Raw genomic sequence first — 20,307 nt, 5'->3', positions numbered from 1 at the left:
TTTACTGTGACGTTTGTTTAGTCTAACGCCCGGGGTCACTACATCAACATTTGAACACCCTGTCATTTGGTGTATACAAACTTGTGACTGAGAATATTACATATATACCAAACGTTTAAATCAATGTAGTCTTCTTTTGACATGTGCAACATGCAACATTATATTGAGGTATGTTTCTAATGTTGTATTTACTTTGTATGAGTAGGAGCCATTAGACTATACGTGTTTGCCTCAGGTCGTTTCTGTTAGTAACAGTGTGGAGATTCCAGTTGACCTACAGCTCCTTCCTGTGAGCACACATGGCCCAGCAACAGGTGCTGGTGTTCATGAGGTGAACCTCAGACCATAACACTGGTTATCAAAGTCAGATATTTCAGTTCAGTATATACAGCAGTATTTATATTTCGATAATAATTACTCATTAGTGACAAAATTTCTTATGCATGTGCCAATGCAACTAAAAAAAAAACATGTCACTGCTTTTCTTCCGTAATGTAAAACATCAGTGGCTATAATCCCTGACATGGTCCATAACTCCCAATTCTGTACAGGTTAATCATTCAGTTAGTTGATGTGGCTGAAAATCTTGCACTTACACATCATGAACACACACCAAAGGTCACATCATACATCAAAAATCAACCCACAGCAAAGAGAGCCAAGTACTGTGTAAAATTACTTATTTAAAGTTAGTGCAGCTTTTTCACAAACCCAAATATGTTTGACATGACATCTTATTTCAAAACAATCACTGATCTTCAAAACAACTTCAGTGTCAGTTTTTAAATTAATCTGAGACAGTGCCGTGATGTGTTCATTAAAAAAAAAAATGCATGAACAATTTAGAATTTGAAAGAAATCAAAATTAACAGTTAAAATCATACATGTATGTACAAATAAAAGCAAACAAAAGTACATGTACAGTAAAGATCTGTATTTTTACACTTAAGTACAAGAATTACAATTTCTTGTAGATAAAACAAACTTAGTGAGAAAACATTTTATTTATTTTTGTTTTATTTTATAATGCAATTATTGCATTACACAGATGCTGCCATAACTGCAACACCGACAGGCTTTAGTGTCTTTCCGCTCCATCAGTCCAAGAAGAATATGTTGTTGAACTGTGTTGCACAAAGCCTCTTAACCTCCTCTGTGGAAAAGAAAACTGGGCATTAAGGGTGAAGCGAAGACTATGTATGAAGTCAGACTTTCTATTGAGAGAGTAATGACACAGATATACTCTTTGCCAGGTGGTGGAGCCATACCGTTTACTTCGATCAGGTTGGCGTTTTTCTGATTGAGGATCACATACAGTTCTCTCTGGTCTGACTTCTTGCCGACTACCCAGTAGTCGGTCATTGCTTTTACAATGATTTCTTCATCTTCATCAACCCTGGGACGCAAAAAGAATTAAGCACCATCACATTAAGTCAACTGCCACAAAGCAAACAAACAAGACATGAAAACTTTCACTAGCATTGTTATTGAATGTTGTACAGTGATGTTCCTATTCCTACCATCAGCCAGTTTACTTTACTTCAACGCTGGAGTCAAGGCGTGAATGTGTACAAAAAAAAAAAAAAAAAAAAAAAGACCTTAAGGTCATAGTTTTTGTGGGCCATTCTTTAGTGGAGTAGTTCCTAGAACTGGTTCCATAGAACAGTTTGGTCCAAAAGGGGTTTATATGTCCCACAGACTGACAAGTGGATTTCCACATGACTAAAGTTTCCTTAGTTGTATCTATACTTTGATTTCTATAAAAAATGTTAGTGATGCCTCCAAGTTGATATGTGGTCAGTCACTTAAAAAAAAAACCACAAAAAAAAAACAATCTGGTCAACACAAATACAGCCAATGTATTCGTACCTGGCAAAGTCACAGTTGATGTCTCCGAGGATCTTCATAAGGTCAGGATGGACTGAGGTGAGGCTAACACTGGCGGTCTTCCTCATGTGGATGGTGCTCTTCTCTGCCAGGTTCATGTGGTTGAAGTAGATGAACTTAAACTGAGGCTCCTTCTCTGGCCTGAATGAACAAAAAATGTAGTACAGATAGAGCCAGAAAATATCAAACACACATTAGCTAACAGTTACATCTTCAATCAGTTTTGGGATTACATAATCCTTTAAAGTTTTTCATCATGTTTTCATAAAAAAAAAACCCATCAGTCTCTGTAGAACAGCTGGTTCTGTGAAGAAATGCTTTCAACTCTTACATAAAGCAGGGGAAGAATTTTCTTTGTATGACAATATAAGAACCAGAAACTTCTACTTCACAGTAAGAGACAATGTCCAGCTTAAGAGTTTGGGTCTCTTTGGTGCAGACCCTTCTGTAAATTAATGAGTGGTACAGTAAGTCAATTCATTTTGGATGATAATATCCATCAAAAATAAGCTAGTGCACAAGAACAGTTCCACCAGGCCAAATTAAGAGACAGAGCTGCCATCTGAAGAATTTGGGGCAGTATTATTTATTCAGTGGAATCTTCACTACAGTGATTAAAAAGGAGCCAATCAAATTGTCTGGGACAGGTAGTCCAGTCTTGGATTTCAGGCCAGGATGTATCTGAAGCTAACAGCTGTGGTGAAAGGATATTGGGTCCCGATGCCAGTCTTTAAAGCTACACTGCTTGAGTTACTCCTAAGTAGTGCTATGACAATATCCAGTGGTATCAGAGGCAGTTTAGATTTTTATATTTTCTGCTTTCCTCTGTTTCTAACTTCTTGATTGTATTCCTGCATCTTTGTGTGAAGTATTTAATAATATTGTTTTTCAGAAGAAATACACAAAAATCATATTATTTAAATAAAATATAAATATACAGTATATATAATATATATATGAAATTAAGTGATTGCCCCTGTCTACATTCTTTCTTACTCTGTCCAGAAACAGATCGAGGATTGGTTAGCTTATGTCCACCATTATTAGACCATTTCTAAGTCAAAACAGTGATGGGGGAAAGACTTAATCATCAGTTGTAGCTGTAATTAGACAGCAACAACAAATATGGGGGGAGAGAAAAAGAGGGAAGACATACTGCATACTGCAATGTGATGCTCTTGTAATTTGCAGTGGGACTTCACAAGTTAGTTAGTTAGGGAAGTGGTGGATTCTCAACCAACCCTGCAATCCTGCGGTTAATGGTGAACTGTTCACATATATCGGATGCCAGTAAGGTAAGCTGAGGGCCCACTAAGCTATCCAACTGCTCGCAGAACGCCCTCGTCAGCTCCACAGAGGCTGGAAATAAAAGGAGAGTGGAAAAAAACAAGTCAGTCATTATGGGTCACATGCTGGAGAAAACATAATATTTTAGCTTTATGTGAGCAGTAAAATGGTCCAAATACAATAATATACTATTTTAAGAACATTGCCAGGAATAGGAAAATGAAAGTTCTACCAGCAGTCACACTTACCATTGATCATAAAGCAAGCTGCAGCACTCATCGCCTGGGTAAGAGCAGATCAGTGCCGGTTAAATGCAGAATCAAGGTCACACAGGTTAGAAATTTCATTATCGTGATGATAAGTATCGTGGCCTGCTCTTAATCATTTTAAAATTCAGCTGTCTAATCCCAAAACTTCATATAGTTTGATAGAGCAGTAGAATATTTCATCGTAAACCTACTGTTCATAAACAAATCCTCCCATCACAGATTATAAAAATCAGTCTAAAAAAAAAGATCAACTTCTCTCCTGTTTTAATACATTATTAAAAAAAAACAAACAATGCATTTGTATGAATGAATCAAGAAATGAGGTATATAGATGGTCATGAAATAGCAGATCATATTTACTCTCCCTTACCTTATAAACAATGAGATGCAGCTCCTCATAGCCATCCTCTGTACTGACAAATATTTTTGGAAATCGGAATTTGGCCTCCGGATCTTTAAAATTGGTAGGTCCTGTCAAAAACCTGTAGAGAACAGAGGAACACATCCTGGGTAAACCTTAACAGGATGGGTGAAAATTTTCTCAATATATCACAGTAATGGACTGAATAGACCTAATCAATCAATTGGTGCATTTATTGTAACAGCACTTAGAGATTAATTTCCTTGGTTCTAAAATGGATCAGAAGCTTATAAGTCCTAATTCCTTCATGACTGATTCAAATGATGAGGCCACAGACTGAACAATGAGTTTACTGTGAATACACTGGATTCCAAAAATGCCACGACTACAGCGATACTCTCCCCCTGCTCTGCTGCTTAATACAAAGTGTGAGCCAAGGGAGCTACCTATTTATCTAATTTTGGGACAGCAAGCAAAGCTCATTACTGTCACTGGGTCAAAACCACGTGATACTGGCACACAGTTAAACATCCATACACAAATATTCATGTGCACATCTAGAGTACACTTTCCAGCTCTTGTCCTGCACTGGATACAAATACAGCAGATCAAGGACTTACCTCCCATAGTGCAACAGATTCCCTGTGACTTCTGGCCTCAGAGGAGAGTCTCTGCCAGCCAACTAAGACAACAGAGAAAAGACAACAGAGAGAAGAGTAGAAGGGTTAGAGTGAAGATGTGTGGCACTGCTTTGAAAATATTATTAATAGCTGATATTCAGGTCTTTTACAACCTGTCTGCAACATTAATATAAAACATCACATTACATTTCATACATTCTTTTACTGCATCATCATTTAACTTAAGGTTTATACTCGATCATTGAAACCAACACAAAAGATATTCAATTAAGAATAAGAAAAACAACCTAATACCTAACCAATGAAACTATAATCAGATGTCATAGAATGAATGTATAAAATAATCAGAAAGGAAAAGATCAGCACACTCATTATGCTGCATTACACATCCATACTATTCATTTTCTCTGGCACTTGGGTTCTCCCATCTCCTCACCTCCGGTTCAGAGTGCCTGGGAAACAACGAGGTGGTCAGGTACTTGTACAGGATCCTCATGTCATCTTGTTCCAGTCCGCTCCTGCAGACACAACCACACAATCATAGCGCCACATTGCACACCACACAAAAATTCAGACCCAAAATGTGTGTGTTTACCATTTTTTAGTGTGCTGTGAATTGTGTTATGCATTACTATACTACATGTTGAAACAAAGTGTCCCCTGGGTGTAACTGGTGGTAAAAATACTACAATGAACACTCCACAGCAAAGCACGATGCACAGAATGCAGCCACCTAATATGGATAATAATTACAGAGCTCTTCTGTATTTGTCTGTTTGCAATCAGAGATCACACTGTGCTTTGCAATAACATTTCATTAGCAATCATGTAATCCTCCAGTACTTACACACTGAGCCAAATGGCTGACAGTGCAATTAATGGTAAGTGGCATGTCAGGGAGCACATAAACTGCAAAGAGGATTTTGTTTTTGTATTTAAAGCCTCCTGTGTCCCCAGAATGCCATGATGGGTTTACAAATGCCAATGCCAGGATTCTGTCTTAGTATGTGGCCACAAATATTTTATACCTGCTGTTATAAAAAAAAAAAACTGAGGGAGCTTTCAAGTCTTGTATTTCGTGGATGTTGCTGACAAGCATGCACAGTTCAGTGCAAGTTTCCAACAAGCAATCAAGTACCAGATGAGCTGGTCATTATACAGGAAGGCTGTGTATTTGATCAGGCTCAGGCTCTCCTCCACCCTGTTGACGAAGGACTGGATCTTCAGGTAGGTCATCTTGTCCAATGGGAAGAAGCTGATGCCCCCAAAGACATCCAGCAGGTCACAAGACTGCAAGTGGAGAGTCTGCAGATACTGGAAACCCCAGGATGAACACACACAGACACACACACACACACACACGCACACAGAAAAACAAGAGGAAACACGAGAAGCAAAGGAGAAAGGGGTTAGTTTACCTGCCTACAAGTGCCCTCTTACAGTTCAATAAAGAAAGTGGAATAAGAAACGCTGTGACAGATGCTCTGGCATCACCCTGAGGCAGAAAGATACTGACATTCAACCTCTGACACACAGCCTCTCTCTTTCTATTTGTCTTTAGGTTACACAGCGGAGAGGGAAGCCTGCGTTAACTTAAGAAGGGTATTCCATACTGACAAATGCATAAGCCTAGAGCTGCATTGTTCAAGCAAAGTTACTGGAGCATGACATTACAGACAGCTAATGCGGGCACATAATTATTAAGAAATCAAGCATGACTGCAAAGCATCTTTCCAACAGCTTTCTGTGAGACTGACATGAGTAATTACAAAGAAACAAAAACAGCTCACCTGTGTCCAAATATCATCCCCAGAGGCCTTATTAAAACATTTGCATTCCGACTGCACTGACTATTTGCGCCTGACTAATTCAAAAAGCATCAAGCTGTCAAAGCAACATCAATATATATTGGCATATAAAGAAAAACAGTGATATGAATTTAGTAGGTGTAGCTACAAAATAAGAAGTGGATAGATTTTTACCCTGTAGAAGAATTTTTCAAGCTTCTGAATGAGTAGCTCCACCCCGCCAGCTTCCATTGCTCTGCCAAACGTGCCGTTAAAGAGCTACAGCATAAGGAAAATAATCATTACAACTTTCAGTGGGTCACAAGTGTGACTGATAATCTGAAACATACTGGAACTGACCTTGTACATACTGTAGCATTGCCTTACAACTGCACCATAAACAGTGTCCTACAAAAGTAAGAGTTCATGGTAAGTAAACCTTCAAGCCGTCAGTATTCTAAGAAAAAAAAAAAGACATACCTCTAAGTACTTACAAGTATTTCCTCTTCCTGATATTCTGTGGTGGGTGGTTTACCATCTTTGTTTGGTTTCTCAATCATTGGGTTTCGAACCACCTAAAGAAATGATAAAGAAACAGCAAATAACACGTCACATTCCAAAGGATGTCAGAGTAAATGCAGAACAGGTAATGTACATATAAGCTGTTAAAATACCATGACTATCCAGAAATTGTCCTCAGGCTCAAAGAAAAACTGCCGGTTCTTCTGTGTGTGTAGGGATTTAGCTGGTTTTGTTGGACAGAAAGTCCTGGAAGATAAAAGACATGTCCACCAAAAGAAACTAGACACACCCAGTCAAGCTGATCAGCTACTCCTCTTGTGCTTTTACAGATATTAGATGTTTATCTGTGTGTATCTGATTTCCTGTGGCAATATTTTTCAATCCTGTTATAGTTCAGCTCAAAGAAATGACTTTTTCATTTGGTGGTAATGTATAAATTCTTGCTAATGCTTCTGTTGTACAATAAACACAACATTATGATCTGTACCTGGTAAACTGTACAATGGCTTCACAAAGGCCCACATTTCTGATCTTCTCGTTCTTCTCAACATCAATTGGGTGGTAAAACAAAATCTTCTTCTCTTCCTAAAGAAATTAGCAAATTAAAAATTTCTTTCCATCCATCCATTTTCTGTAACACTTATCTTGGCACATCCAGGGTCACTGGAGGTGCAGCTGACATTGGCCGAGAGGCGAGGGTACACCCTGGACAGATCACCAGTCTATCACAGGACAGACAAACACTCTCACTCACACCTACAGGCAACTTAGAGTCACCAATCAACCAAACCCCAACCTGCATGTCTTTGCACTGTGAGAGGAAACTGGAGTAACCGGAGAAAACCCACACAGCCAAGGGGAGAACGTGCAAACTCCACAAAGAAATGTCCCAGGTTTGAACGGGATCTGAATACAGAACCTTTTTTGCTATGAGAGGACAGTGCTAACTACCACATTATGCTGCCCAAGCAATTTAATGCCATGACCATGATTTCTTTAAACTACAGCATTGTAACAGTAAATTGATTTGGGTATAAAATGAGTCACACTTACCTCTCCTTCCCGTGGTCCAAATGTAGGGTTATAAATGAAAAAACTGAGCAAGGATGGTGTGTATTGCTTGTCTTGCATTCCTGAGGCCATTCTGGGACTGTAGGAGACACAAACCATAGAAACGATGAACAGATTAAAGCTGGCAGACCTCTGGACATCTTTCAGGTTACACCGAAGTCAGCTTGCATCATCACAATCAAGTTTACCTAATCATCAGCATTAGTGTATGGATTTTCTCTGCTCCAAAGACAGCTTGGTTAGCATGCCGTGTACCTGCAACATAACGACAAGCCCATCACATACTGCAGCCAACAACGGTGTCTCGAGATAACAACTTGTAATCAATACATTTTATACACACATAGTTAAAAGTCTGTCAGGCTTTGATATAATGCAGAATGTGAATATTATAGCTATCATGAATTATTTATTGTGGGACTTGTGGATTGTATTAGGTGAAACGGTACCTCATTAACTTGGAAACAGAGGGTAAGTATCAGCAGTACGATATATTTTGGTAACTAAAAGCCAAAGTACTCATTCCCTTAGGAATTATTAATTATTAATTAATTCATATGAGCAATATCGTGTGTATCACTTTTCTACACTCAAAGCACTTTTTGCCCACTCAGCCATCCACACACGGGTGGAACAGCCACCGGGGGCAACTTGGGGAAACTCAGTGTCTTGCCGAAGGACACTTTGACATGTGGGCTAGTGAAGCCAGGGATCGAACCACCGACCTTCATGGCCGACCTGCTCTACCTGCACAATCAGCTTACATGTCATTTAACAAACAATCCCTTCTTATATCTGTGTTACACTCTTTTCGATGACAGTCTCGGAGGAAAAACGTCAGTGCATTTGTTTTAACTTCAGCACAGTCCATAGGCAGGTGTCTTTCGAGACTTTTACCTCTGTTTCCAGGACATAAAGGTTTGTCTGCGACGTGTTTTACACTTGGCACCGTCACCGTGTGCACATATGTTTAACATTAGCAACGACTTCACACATTATTGGCGCTTGTCAATTAAAACTTTATGAAGTAAAGACACAACGTGACGTGTGTAGCTCTGAAAATGCACATGCTCTACCAGCTTAAAAACATTAAGTGCTACCAACCCAGCTAATGTCAGTGCCAGCAGCTAGCGGGCTCTGCTAGCAGTGGAGTTGTGTTCCCAGGCGGACAAAACTCAACGAACCGTGACGGTGAGAGCAGAAAGACGACGGTAACACTCACCTCAGAGAGCTTTCACCCAACACGTCCAGGAGCCCGAACTTGTAGCTGCCGCCCATAGGAACCGAAAACGACATAAAATATGCCGCATTATACTTTACATATTGAACTTCCTGCTTCTGACAGCGCAGTGTCACAAACTCCACTGTCCGTGGAAAATCCATTTCCAGCAAAACAAAGGTTCCTACCTATTTAGGTTATTTCTTTAAATCAATCCGCTTTATACTTTATATTTTTTTATAAGCAAAATTCCTTTAAATTCCAAAACTTTAATAACTCACGCTAAACTATTTAATTCAAGGTCCAATATAAGGCTCAATACCACAGAGGGAGCTGTTCTTTGTTGGCAATATTTGAACAGTTTAGTGACTTTAGTGACTTTATGAGTTTTATTCAAATCAGTCGTCTGAAATGGGCAGGCAAATAGCAATAAAAAAAATAATTAAAAAAAAGAGCCACAAAACAATGAGCATGACATATAATCATAAACATTACAGCTATGGATAAAAAGACAACAACTAAGCAGGTTTGAAAAACATAAAATTTGCCACAACAATGTAATGTTTATAAACAATTTATTCAGGTACACATAATACACAGCCCATTCAAACATTATTATATTGTTATGACTATGTATTACAAGAAATAAGCACAAAAAGATGATATATGTTTCCACAGGTTTATTTATCTCATTCATTGTCACAGGTGGGATGTGCACAGACAAGAAAACATTTGAACCAACAAATTAAAAGTCTCATGTCTTTAAATGGACAAAACCTCATTTAAAAACAATCAACACACACAAGATTTTGTAGAAAAGCAAATAATCTCTGGGAATGAAAGTTGGGATCAGGAAATTCCAGGGGTGGAGTGAAAACTGAAGACCTGAAGACCTGAACAAAACTCAAGACCAGACTGACTAAGAAGCTGAAGACCTGGAGACCATAATGTGGAATTCTAGGGGGAAAACAAAACCACGTCAAATAACTAATAAACTATAAAGGCAAAAATGCTGTTTGTCAGTAAATTCAGAGTGCTCCCAGCTGCACTGAGTCACTGAGATTTAATCCAACCATCAAGATCATTTCTGCTTATACCAAAGGTTTTAAAAATACAATCAGAGAAATCAGATACTGACCCTCTACTCCAATTCTGCCATCATTGTTATCATCAGCTGCTGAGATGAAGTTCTTGGTTTCTTTTTCAGTCAGTGTTCGTGCACTGGTGTCAAACCACTGCAGGAAGTACCTACACACACACACACACACACACACACACACACACACACATATATAAGAGATATATAATTTCTGAGCTGACTTTTGGCTGAACCATGCAGAGTCATTTTTTAAACACACAAATTCCATATCTTGTCAATGAAATGTGAATTATATAACACAAGCACAACAATAATACTTTGCTTATAATGGATTATTTAGAGACGGCTTAACGGTGCTATCCCAATAATACTACTGTGTGATTTATTGTACTAAATCTGTCTTTCGTTCAGACACAAACACAAAGTGTATGCTAAGCTCTGTAACTCACTACAAATAAACAAACAAAGGTTTGTATGTGCGGAATTTTAACTTCTTATTGTCCTGTGACACACTTGAGTTCAGACTCCTCGATGTATCCGCTTTTGTCCTTGTCGAGGATCTGGAAGACATTTTCGATCTCCTTTTCTGACTTTGAGGACAGGCCACACAGCTGGAAAAACTTTTTGTAGCAGAATGTGTCTGGATCTGAAAACACATACATGAACACACTTTTTTTTTTTTTTTTAAAAAAAGGAACAAACAGACAAATGGGGTTAGCGCTGACCTACAAGGTTCAGTGGATTGGGTGCTGATGTGGAGATTAAAGCAACATCGGCTACTGTACAGGTGGGAGATTTTCCACCTCTGATTTTATCTTTAAAAGCCAGCAGACACATGCCTGAACTAAAACAGTCAAGAAGATTAAAAAACCTCATCACCAGTTAAATCCGGGAGTGACTTTAGTAGATAAGATACTGTACAATATTGAAAACAACACAACCGGACAGAAGATTATGCACTTTTCTGTATGAGTTCTGACAGTGACTGCATGCACTACAGATTGTAAATAGATCAACTTGTCAGCTGCAGGTCAGGATTATTGTGCATTTTCAAATTAGGCGTGAATTGGTTAATTATAGCTTTTTCTCCCATGAAAGTATTCTGATAATGTTTAAATGGATAATAGTTTCAAATGTTGGTGGAGCTGGGACTGGAATGTGTGTGTGTGTTACCTTTACAGTCCTCGACAGCATTTTTCATGGCCTCTTCTGAAAGGATGTTGGCGAGCGACATGTCGGTGCTGCAGGCGAAAGAAGCTTTTTGAGATACATCAACACCTATTCTTCACCTATTTTACAGTTTTATTGGAACTCAGTCAATTTTTGGTCTCATGCTGGATTAAGTTTTTCTGTTTTTGTATTTGTACCTATGTTAATATTACAAACCTATTGAAACTACACTAGAGATTGTTTAGAAAATATGTTTGGGTTATCAGAAAAAAAACATAAAATTGCATGTATTTAAAAACCTATACAGCATGTTGGCAAAATATTTTTGTGTAGTCAAGTTTATAAATTGAGAATTAATATTTTATATGCTCTGTTTCATTTATCAGATTTCCCCTGGCACAGCCTGTTAATTCCTGAGACTATTTGCTGCCTTTGCTGCTTCATTAGCCTGGTTGGGCTGTGAAAGATAATGGCATTTAGGTGCAGTACAAAAATAATTGGGCTGGGGATGGGCGGGTAATCCATTTCAGCACCAAAGTACTTCCAGCCCAGAAAACACAAGAAAATCTATGATCATAAAAAGTTGAAGGGACCACTTTACAACCCCCCCCCCCCAAAAAACCAAAAACAAAATCTGGGCTACCTTTTAATTTGGTGGATGTGTGGGTGTAAATCATAGTCAGTAAGCTAATAAAGATTTCATACAAGGCTGAACATTTCTAAAACTTGAATAAACCACTGCAAAAGTGAAAACAGTAGAGTGTAGTCTGCAGTACACCTGGCCGATCCCTATCCTCTGCGTTTCCCCATGCAGCTGCAGGAACTCACCGTTGTTGGCTCGGGTTCCTCTCCGCTCAGGTCCAAAGCAGCAGCAGGTAAGGCTTTGTGGTGGCTCCTGACAGCTGGCTCAGGCTTATATATACACTGGGCTGGATGCTCGAGTTTCCGACCTGTCCGAGGATCAAGTTTTCCAAAAGCCGGCCACACCCCCCTCTACTTCTCGATTTCCTCACCTGTCCAATTAACCTTTACTTTTGAGATGCACACAGCTGTCTCTTGCTGCCTTCACTGTTAGAGCACTGTGTGCCTTGTCATTGCTCTCTCTCCCCTCCCTTTCCTCTCCTCCATCATCCCTCTCTCTCTCTCTCTCTCTGCAGGTGTATGCAAAAGCTCATAGGCATCTCAAATTTAATCAGGCTCCCTTTCCTCTCTTTGTTTTTCCTGAATAATCTCCTAAATTCAGATGACCAGGTTACTAGAAACAAGATATTCAGCTGCAAGAATAACAGTAGTTGAGTTACACCACTGCTGTTTTTCTTATTGTGAAGGTTATACATATGAATGAGAATTTTATAAGATTGTCAAAACGTAACAATAGTTTTCCATGTCACTGCTCTCTGATCCACTACACTGAACCACACCGTAGGATATATGGGAGAGAATCATACCATGCATACACTGTGGATTTGAGCTGCTTTGGTGCATATACATGATATTAACATACAAAAACAGTTTAAAAGTGTCTTTATAATAGGTGTCAAACCTGATTTTTAAAATCCAAAATGACACCTAGATATTTAAATTCACTTTCTTTTTGTCAAAATTGATTATAAATCTGTCTCAAAGTTACTTGTGTTAGAAAAAAATAGCACTATTAAATTCCTCTGAGGCCTCAGAAAACAAATCCATTCTCTATTTACTGCCAAGTCTGCAACATAAAACCACCAAGCGACTGAAACCTGTCACTTATTGGCAGCCCAGAGGCGCCGTCTTGTGGCCGCTCTCCATCAGTGCATGTCCATATTTACTGTGGACACAAGAAGGACTTAAAAGTTAAGCCACATCCAGGGTGAGATGACAGTTTCATTAAGTGGGCAGGAGTCAGGTGCATCAGGAGTATATCAGTCTAGATTTTAAGTCTAAACCTTATGCTTGTGCAAGTATCACATGTTAATAGTGTGAAAAGACATTTTAAACTTTGGTTATGTAACCGCTAAATGAGTTTTTAAAATGCATTTTAATGAGATATTGCATGAAAGCTATTCTCTTTGACTTGTTTTATGTACTGATAGACAACTGAGTACTAAAGACCAGGGTCAGACTTGTGTTACTGAAAAAGAACCTTTATTGTTTTCTCATCGTCCGTCCGTTTCCGATAAAACTGTATTATCACTGATCTCACAGTAAGCAAAACTCACATAGTAAAACGACGGCAGAAGTGAGAGAGAGAGAGAAAGAATGAAAGACACAAGTCAACCATGCCATACACTTAGTCATGTACATTCATCGTGGACAGTAAATGGGTGAGCACAGTCAGAAAGAGAGAGGGGACAGGTCGTTTACAGTCGGGGTGAAAGGTCAAGTGTATAAAAGTGGTGCAGAGAGCTGAAGAGAGAGAGAGAGAGAGTGAGAGGGAAGAGGAGAAGAAGAGAGGAGGAGTTCGTCTTGGCTCAAGCTGTTCCTTTAGAGTTGAGAACCATAGATGTTGGTCAGTTTATTCATTTAAGCATGATGGACCAAGGCAGCAAACTCTGCAGGGAGACATGAAAAGAGAGAATTTCCAGTGGATGTTGTTGAAGGGTTAAAAAGAAATAGGTTTTCTATTTGTAGATTAAGTTCCTGTTGTGGTAACAACAAAAAAAAACATATTAATTGCTCACCATCAACTCCGATCTTGCCGTCACCATCAGTGTCACCAGCCTTGAGAAATGCCTGGGTCTCAGCGTCGGTCAGAGCTCTGGCACTGGCAGAGAAGTTCTGCAGGAACAGCCTGGAGAGGAAGATCACAGAGAAATTATTATTAAAGTAAATATAATTTTTTTAAATCAACATTTTCTCTGACGGATTGTTGCATATTTTTGCACTAAGTGGATTAGTTTTGAACACATTTTGTGAATCTCCAAAGCCGAACTGATCTGATTTTATTTAGCTTTCCCTTCTGCTCTACTTGCCGCCCTACAACATGAGACAGGAGAGCTGGCGTAAAGTTCCTCCCAAGGACAGCACTTGTCAGATACTTTAAGCCACTGACATAATTTTGACTTCACTTGTGGGCCAAAGGGAAGATGATCCCTGAGCTACAGGAGCTCTGAGGAGCTAGAGATGAAATCTAAGAGAAGATGCCTACTTCAGCTCATCCTCCTCAATGAAGCCACTCTTGTCCTGGTCAATGATGGCGAAGGCCTTCTTGATGTCATCGGCGCTCTTGGATGCCAGGCCGACCTTAGCAAAGAAATCCTTGTGCTTGAAAGAGTCGGCAGCTGTGAGGAGACATAGAAAGGAGCAGACATCACAGATACAGTAAATCATTCGCAAACTAAATAGCTTCTAGTTTACAAGGCTTGGCAGGTAGATGCTACTCATCTTCAATCTATGCTTTAATTGCCAGTTAGCTCTTTAGTTTAACTTGCATAGGTGGTGATAGAATTTAGAATATATTCTTTCTGTTAAAATTACATTCTGCATGTTTTCTGCATCATTGATCCATTTTAAATAAAACAATTCTGCAGCATTTATTTCAGAAAAGTTGCGGCACCTTTTCACAATAATGTGGTGATGTGAGTTCAGCTACAAATGAGTAACGTAAAAATGCAGGCTGTTGTCTTGCAAAGTTGGTTTGATTAAGTGCATGGTAACCTCCTACAGTCTAACGGTGCATCATAGTTTGTGGGGTTTACCTTGGCAGGCCGCGAGGGCTGCAGTGATGTCAGCGTCGCTCAGAATCCCGGCGAATGCCATTTTTCACTGAGGGAGGAGAGCAGAGGACAAGACATCAGTTCATCAGTTCAGATGCAGTAAATCAGACACTTTAAACATGACAACTGTTATTTTCCCCTGTGCACATTAGAATACGGCATTTAAAGTTACAAAGCTGCATGAAATCTTCATTATGCCATGCAAAGTATTTCACAGTCCCTCTATTTGAGTATTCCAAGCCACAAATGATCAGAAAAGGTAATCCATTTTTTCCCCAAAACCAATCCCTCCGAGGCAAAAGATCAAATATCCTTTGCAGCTGTGGCTGGTTGGCAAATCGATTTTTTCCCCCATCTGGTTCCTCAGTTAGTCCAAAGCCAAACTCTTAGCTTCTGATGGTCACAATCTGGCCTTGTGAGGCCCTTCCCGATTTAAATCCCATTGCATGAAGTTGAAGCCCTGAAACACACTCTGAGTCAGCCAGTAGACTTGACTAAAGGTCTGCAGCTCTTCACTGAAACTCACCTTAGTGTTATCTCTAAGACTAGAGTGGATTCGCTCTGAAGAATCTGTTCACTGCAGTGAACCCCTCAGCAACTCTGACAAGCTTATATACCTTCACTCACCTGAAATATGATGCATAGGCTATGTAATAGACACTGTGAGCACAGCAGTCATAGCAGTCGGTTGAAAAATGTGTCCAGTAGACAGAGCTGTTCTATTTATATGTACATAAATGAAGATGCTTAAATGGAAGGCTAAGCATAGGCCTATGCAAAAGTGCTTGATATTGCATAAGGCTAATAATATATGCTGCTGATTTGGGTGAAACCTACTCTATGGTCATGTAGTTTTCATCTGTTTCACTATGCAGAGAACCATGGCGTGAAGATTGACGTTAACTTTTGAACTGACCTCACAAACTGTCAGAGAGATCAAGCAGGTATGTACAGTGTCAGTTATTAGAGCAACTAATTCTCTTATGGCTCAGGTTTGTGCAGTAATACTGTTTTTCCTTGCTGTGATAATTACAGTCTCTTATAAAGAGCAGGCTCAACACTGTATTTTCTCAACGCATAGTTTCCAGCATGTCTTTTGAGTTGGATTGAATTTCTGTTTGACTCTTTATTGTGATACTGCAAATAAAAACAAATGGTTAATAAAACACAGTGTAAGCATTGCTGGTTATGTAGCGTCTAGCAAAGAATGAGCAGTCGTCCATCCTCCGACACCGTAATCACCCATGGTGCCCTCTGAGTTATACAGATTTGGTAAAAACCAGCCGGTGTGTAAAATGTCGGCAGTAACTTGGCTGATTTTGGCATCAGAAAAGTCTATTTGTTGTAATTAATTATGATGATGAAATCCACAGTACATCGCACCATGAGCTATAGTCATGGTGGTGGTGTGGGGGGGGGGGGGGGGGGAGTGCTGGGGGTTTGATTGGGGAGAGTCAGGAGGATTCATTGATATGCTTTAATTTAATAGTGCATATTCATCCTGCACTTGCTTGTGGCTGAGGAGTGCTGCCAGGTTTTATTTTTAGAACTCTTACACCCATTCAGACCACTTCTCCTTATGGTGATGAAACTATTTGTAATGCTATTTTAGGAAACACTGAAAGTTAGTATGTCGTCATTTTCAATTCATCAATATCATCATCTAAGCACTGCGTGGCGGCGAAATGGCACCAATCAATGAAATTAAACTGGTCCAGGGGTCTTTCCATGCCCTTATTTGCTCCCATGATGGCTGCAGGCTGCTATGTTCCTGTTATACATGGGGTAGCGGTGTTGAGCTGGTCCTGTGACCAACATAAAATGGAGATAATATTAAAATATCAGCAAGATTTAGCTGTGGTATATGCACCATTTTTGATAAAGCCTAGGCTATGCTACCTTTGGGCATGTAATAAGTTCTTACTTTAACCGTTCTACATAAACTGACATGTTTAAAAGCATAAATATAATGTGTTATTGTCACTCCCTTCACTTCACTTATTTCAGGTGCATATTCCTCCTCCAGCTGGAAAGGATACTAGCATTTTTAAAACATTCACCCTGTTTCTTTTTTGTTTTTAATATCAAATCTTTTATAAAACTCTGTAAAACTGATCTTTGGCCTTTAACATTTGCTCTGGTTAAATGAGGTCTCTCACCTCAAGCAACTTGGCCATAGATACTGTAACTATTCCTGCCCTTCTTCAATATCAGGCTTAAATTACAAATATCTCACAGCAGGGATGAAACCATCAAGCAATGCTATGAACATCTGTAATTTGAGATAGTGAAAGATGCTCCCCCATCATAGTTTGAGTTATATATTTGAAATGAAATTTAAAACACAAAAACTTCAGTTAAGAACTTTTATGTCAAGAAAGGAATTTTGTTTCTCTAGTATCAGGAGTTTGTTCCCTCGTGCTGCAGCAGAAATAGAAGTGACCCATATTCCCTGTCTGCTCTCCTCTGCCCAGCCGAGCTGCAGCTTGTCATCTGAAAGAAGGATGCAAATAAATGTGCCTCATTGACAGAAGTCCTGTAAATGTGCTGGCCTGGATACTCTATCCTGTCCCAACGCTGCCTTGCCAGACACCCAGTCCCCCTCTCTCTGCTTTCACAGACCCATATCTCTATCAGAGATGCCTCTGAGCCAGCCGTCTGTACCAGGCTGGACTAAGGGTCTTCCTGTGCCCCCCCCCCCATCTGCAATGGCACTAACAAATATTTCAAGCCTGCATAGTGGTAAAGATCAAGGTGCCAAAAAACTGGACCTGGTATTAATCCAGTGAATACTGTGCTGATGCAATTTACTACAAGAGTAAGTGAACCAAGTGCCTTGGAGGAAAATATAATGCAAAATATAGTTTCTTTCAAATCAAGAAAAAAATAAAGTGAATCAAATGTACAGTGTTTTCATCTATACATGTTCTTAATTACAGTCCAGGCAGTGAAAGCCATTCTGATTTATAAAATCTGTGGAAGAAGAAGACTGGCATCATGTTACACATATAAGGATATTCTGGAAACACAAAAAAAGCTTTAACATAAACCTTGTTTTCTCAAAAGATGAAGAAGTGATGACGAATTGAAATCACTTACTAAAGCCTGTATCAGGGGCTGGAGCTATTTACCTGATGGTTGAATTTCTTTTAAATTTAGAATTAGCTGCAAACTTACAGTACTTCATCATACTATATAAGGTTACTAAATGAAACCATGCCTTCCCTGACAGGCTGTGTACAGTGCAGTGTTAGTGCTGCCCAGCCCTTTGCAGACTGTTTTATAACAAGTTTGTGCACAATAAAGTCTGAGCTGATTCATTTAGAAGGTAGCAAATAATAATATATTTCAATTAACATCTTCTCTAAAATTATTTCAGCAAAAACTGGTTAGATGCTGTGTAGATGTCGTCTAAGTGGTAACATGTAATTCACACCAAATTACTCCATCTAAGGTGTCAAGCTGAGGTCGCCAGAACGACAAACACTTCATTTGCACAGCGAAAGCTGCTTGTGTCGTTAATTGGAGAAACCAAAGCTTCCCTGCGCCTGCCCAGCCTGGACCTCTCCCAGTGCTGAATATAACATGAGACTGTATTCTGCTCATCTGTTAACATGGCCCATCGCTGCATAGGCAGGAGAAATCACACCTCAATAATTCATGGAGACAAGTGGATTTATTTAGAAACTCGGGGAAGGACATAAAGCAGAGAGGCAATATTTAAATTGTGGATATACTTCAAAGTTTTCAGAGACAACAATTAGCTTATTAGTCTAATGACATTATTAAAAGAGCTCCATACAACAAACTCTCAGGGGTTTGTGAAGGTCTCATGAAGACTTGACCAGCGCAGAAAACTCTGAAAAAAAGAAGGGAACATTTGAGACACTTCTTTTCCAAATTATCTGGTAAATTCATCCATATAATCATGACTGCAGCTACACTTAAACTGACTGGTGACAAACTCACAAGATGACTTAATGGTCATTAAAGACTGAATCTACTTATTTTAACTTTTGTCTCAGTTTTCAGTGATCGATTCTAATCATTAGACTATTATTTTTGAAGATTTATACAAAGCTGCTAAAGTGACATTTTGGACAGGGGTCAGTGGGGAACAAGCAAACTAAAACTTCAAGCCTGATGAACCAGTAAATAAAATGCAGCAGTGCTCCCTACCTTCCCAGCAGATCTTTCCGTCTCCATCCGAGTCTCCCTCCATAAGGAATGCCCTGGTCTCGGCTGCGGTCAGTGGTCTTGCTCCTTTGGCAAAGTTCTGCAGGAAGAGTCTGATGAAGGAAGCTCCACAGTGAGAAAACAACATGAAAACACACAAGCAATAAAATGAGAACAAAAAAAAAACACTGAAACATAATGATGCAGCTGAAGAAGACAGGGATAATCACATCCTTCTGTTCTGTAGCAAACTACTCAAAGTTGTATGTGTAGTAAGTAAGTTGTATGTAAGTGTATGCAGTTATATAAAATATTTTCTGTGTATAAAACTCAACTGTAATTCATCCTGTTCTATGAAGCCGCTTTTGTCCTGGTCCAAAATCTTAAAGACCCTTTCGATCTCTGAGGGAGTTTTCTTGGATAAACCCACTGTTTTGAAAAATGTCTTCGGGCTAAAGGAGTCCTTCACTGAAGTAAGATCACAGACAAACCTTGATTAATACCAGTTATGTTAACTGATGATGCTCAGTAGGCAACATGCTTCAAATTATTACACAAGGACAGTGAAATGCTGAAACAAAGGTCTTAATTCCTGCGAATAACATAGAAGCATGATCAATAGCTTATTTCGATCAGAGACAAAAAGACAGTGGCACCCCTCACCTTTACAAGCATTAATAGCTGATGTGATATCCGAGGCTGCTAAAAAGTCAGTGATAGCCATGGTGGTGGTGAGACTGTTGTTGTGGTGGATGTTGCAGCCTGGTGCAAAATGTGACCACTGACGGGCAGAAAGAAACAACTGGTGACAGTGAACATGCTTTACCCACCCCAGTGTCAGACACCAGCAGTGTCCTTCTGCCCTCTGTCACCTGCAGCTGACCACTTCAGCCGTCGATGTGTGTGTGTGTGTGTATGTGTGTGTGTGTGAAAGAGAGGCTGAAAGGCAGAAAATTCAGCAATTGGATAGCTGTGTTTTCAAGAGCAGCTTGACCAGAGTTCAGAGGTCACAGTGGCCTTAAATCTACCCTAAACTGCCTCCAATCAGGGAGAGTACATCTGTAAACAAAACAGCAGTCTGTCAGGTTATATTTGGTGCATCTGGAGAGAACCTGGCCTGACC

At 39.5% G+C, this 20,307-nt stretch overlaps 4 protein-coding genes and 1 long non-coding RNA gene across 7 annotated transcripts; 1 reads left to right on the top strand and 4 right to left on the bottom strand.

Moving 5' to 3' along the window:
• Positions 1-663: 663 nt before the first annotated feature.
• ccz1 (CCZ1 homolog, vacuolar protein trafficking and biogenesis associated) lies at positions 664-9,183 on the bottom strand. 2 transcript variants are annotated; one of them, XM_026316412.1, is made up of 17 exons: positions 9,048-9,183; positions 8,014-8,080; positions 7,808-7,904; positions 7,242-7,339; positions 6,907-7,000; positions 6,727-6,807; positions 6,593-6,640; positions 6,428-6,511; positions 5,584-5,759; positions 4,882-4,963; positions 4,425-4,486; positions 3,814-3,925; positions 3,423-3,456; positions 3,129-3,246; positions 1,870-2,028; positions 1,269-1,396; positions 664-1,153 (listed from the first exon to the last, which is right to left on the bottom strand). In XM_026316412.1, exons 2-17 carry the CDS (start codon positions 8,025-8,027, stop codon positions 1,098-1,100), a joined length of 1,443 nt encoding a protein of 480 aa, XP_026172197.1. In that variant the 5' UTR covers positions 8,028-8,080; positions 9,048-9,183; the 3' UTR covers positions 664-1,097. The 2 variants fall into 2 exon arrangements, with proteins under 2 accessions (XP_026172197.1, XP_026172196.1); XM_026316411.1 differs by lacking the exon at positions 8,014-8,080.
• A 656-nt stretch (positions 9,184-9,839) lies between these two features.
• On the bottom strand, positions 9,840-13,312 carry pvalb9 (parvalbumin 9). 2 transcript variants are annotated; one of them, XM_026314767.1, is made up of 5 exons: positions 12,142-13,312; positions 11,317-11,384; positions 10,657-10,789; positions 10,183-10,292; positions 9,840-10,001 (listed from the first exon to the last, which is right to left on the bottom strand). In XM_026314767.1, exons 2-5 carry the CDS (start codon positions 11,375-11,377, stop codon positions 9,964-9,966), a joined length of 342 nt encoding a protein of 113 aa, XP_026170552.1. In that variant the 5' UTR covers positions 11,378-11,384; positions 12,142-13,312; the 3' UTR covers positions 9,840-9,963. The 2 variants fall into 2 exon arrangements, with proteins under 2 accessions (XP_026170552.1, XP_026170553.1); XM_026314768.1 differs by lacking the exon at positions 12,142-13,312 and having other exon boundaries at positions 11,317-11,819.
• A 118-nt stretch (positions 13,313-13,430) lies between these two features.
• LOC113135114 (parvalbumin alpha-like) lies at positions 13,431-15,655 on the bottom strand. Its single transcript, XM_026314769.2, has 5 exons — positions 15,535-15,655; positions 14,991-15,057; positions 14,441-14,573; positions 13,974-14,083; positions 13,431-13,844 (listed from the first exon to the last, which is right to left on the bottom strand). The coding sequence occupies exons 2-5, from the start codon at positions 15,049-15,051 to the stop codon at positions 13,816-13,818; spliced, it is 333 nt and encodes a 110-aa protein (XP_026170554.1). The 5' UTR covers positions 15,052-15,057; positions 15,535-15,655; the 3' UTR covers positions 13,431-13,815.
• LOC113135115 (uncharacterized) lies at positions 14,478-17,948 on the top strand. The gene is made up of 3 exons (XR_004463327.1): positions 14,478-14,613; positions 15,884-15,952; positions 17,483-17,948. It is a non-coding gene; the product is annotated as an uncharacterized LOC113135115 (long non-coding RNA).
• Positions 17,949-18,838: 890 nt separating this feature from the next.
• LOC117152782 (parvalbumin, thymic-like) lies at positions 18,839-20,059 on the bottom strand. The gene is made up of 4 exons (XM_033325763.1): positions 19,848-20,059; positions 19,520-19,652; positions 19,188-19,297; positions 18,839-18,867 (listed from the first exon to the last, which is right to left on the bottom strand). Exons 1-4 carry the CDS (start codon positions 19,906-19,908, stop codon positions 18,839-18,841), a joined length of 333 nt encoding a protein of 110 aa, XP_033181654.1. The 5' UTR covers positions 19,909-20,059.
• Between the last annotated feature and the right edge of the window lie 248 nt (positions 20,060-20,307).

Source organism: Mastacembelus armatus, chromosome 19 (genome assembly GCF_900324485.2).
Source record: "Mastacembelus armatus chromosome 19, fMasArm1.2, whole genome shotgun sequence".
NCBI classification, from domain to species: domain Eukaryota; kingdom Metazoa; phylum Chordata; class Actinopteri; order Synbranchiformes; family Mastacembelidae; genus Mastacembelus; species Mastacembelus armatus.
This window is presented reverse-complemented; position numbering and strand designations above follow the sequence as displayed.

Excerpts from the sequence above, each read along its gene's own strand:
- ccz1 (XM_026316411.1), bottom strand. The coding sequence starts at position 9,121 with ATGTCGTTTTCGGTTCCTATGGGCGGCAGCTACAAGTTCGGGCTCCTG. Across the intron at positions 3,247-3,422 it reads AGCTTGCTTTATGATCAATG|CCTCTGTGGAGCTGACGAGG; the intron begins GTAAGTGTGACT and ends TTTTATTTCCAG. Across the intron at positions 1,154-1,268 it reads CAACCTGATCGAAGTAAACG|AGGAGGTTAAGAGGCTTTGT; the intron begins GTATGGCTCCAC and ends TCTTTTCCACAG.
- pvalb9 (XM_026314767.1), bottom strand. The coding sequence starts at position 11,377 with ATGTCGCTCGCCAACATCCTTTCAGAAGAGGCCATGAAAAATGCTGTC. Across the intron at positions 10,790-11,316 it reads TGCTGTCGAGGACTGTAAAG|ATCCAGACACATTCTGCTAC; the intron begins GTAACACACACA and ends ATGTGTTTTCAG. Across the intron at positions 10,293-10,656 it reads ATCGAGGAGTCTGAACTCAA|GTACTTCCTGCAGTGGTTTG; the intron begins GTGTGTCACAGG and ends GTGTGTGTGTAG.
- LOC113135114 (XM_026314769.2), bottom strand. The coding sequence starts at position 15,051 with ATGGCATTCGCCGGGATTCTGAGCGACGCTGACATCACTGCAGCCCTC. Across the intron at positions 14,574-14,990 it reads AGCCCTCGCGGCCTGCCAAG|CTGCCGACTCTTTCAAGCAC; the intron begins GTAAACCCCACA and ends GTCTCCTCACAG. Across the intron at positions 13,845-13,973 it reads CGGCAAGATCGGAGTTGATG|AGTTTGCTGCCTTGGTCCAT; the intron begins GTGAGCAATTAA and ends GTCTCCCTGCAG.
- LOC117152782 (XM_033325763.1), bottom strand. The coding sequence starts at position 19,908 with ATGGCTATCACTGACTTTTTAGCAGCCTCGGATATCACATCAGCTATT. Across the intron at positions 19,653-19,847 it reads AGCTATTAATGCTTGTAAAG|TGAAGGACTCCTTTAGCCCG; the intron begins GTGAGGGGTGCC and ends ATCTTACTTCAG. Across the intron at positions 19,298-19,519 it reads ATAGAACAGGATGAATTACA|ACTCTTCCTGCAGAACTTTG; the intron begins GTTGAGTTTTAT and ends TTCCTTCATCAG.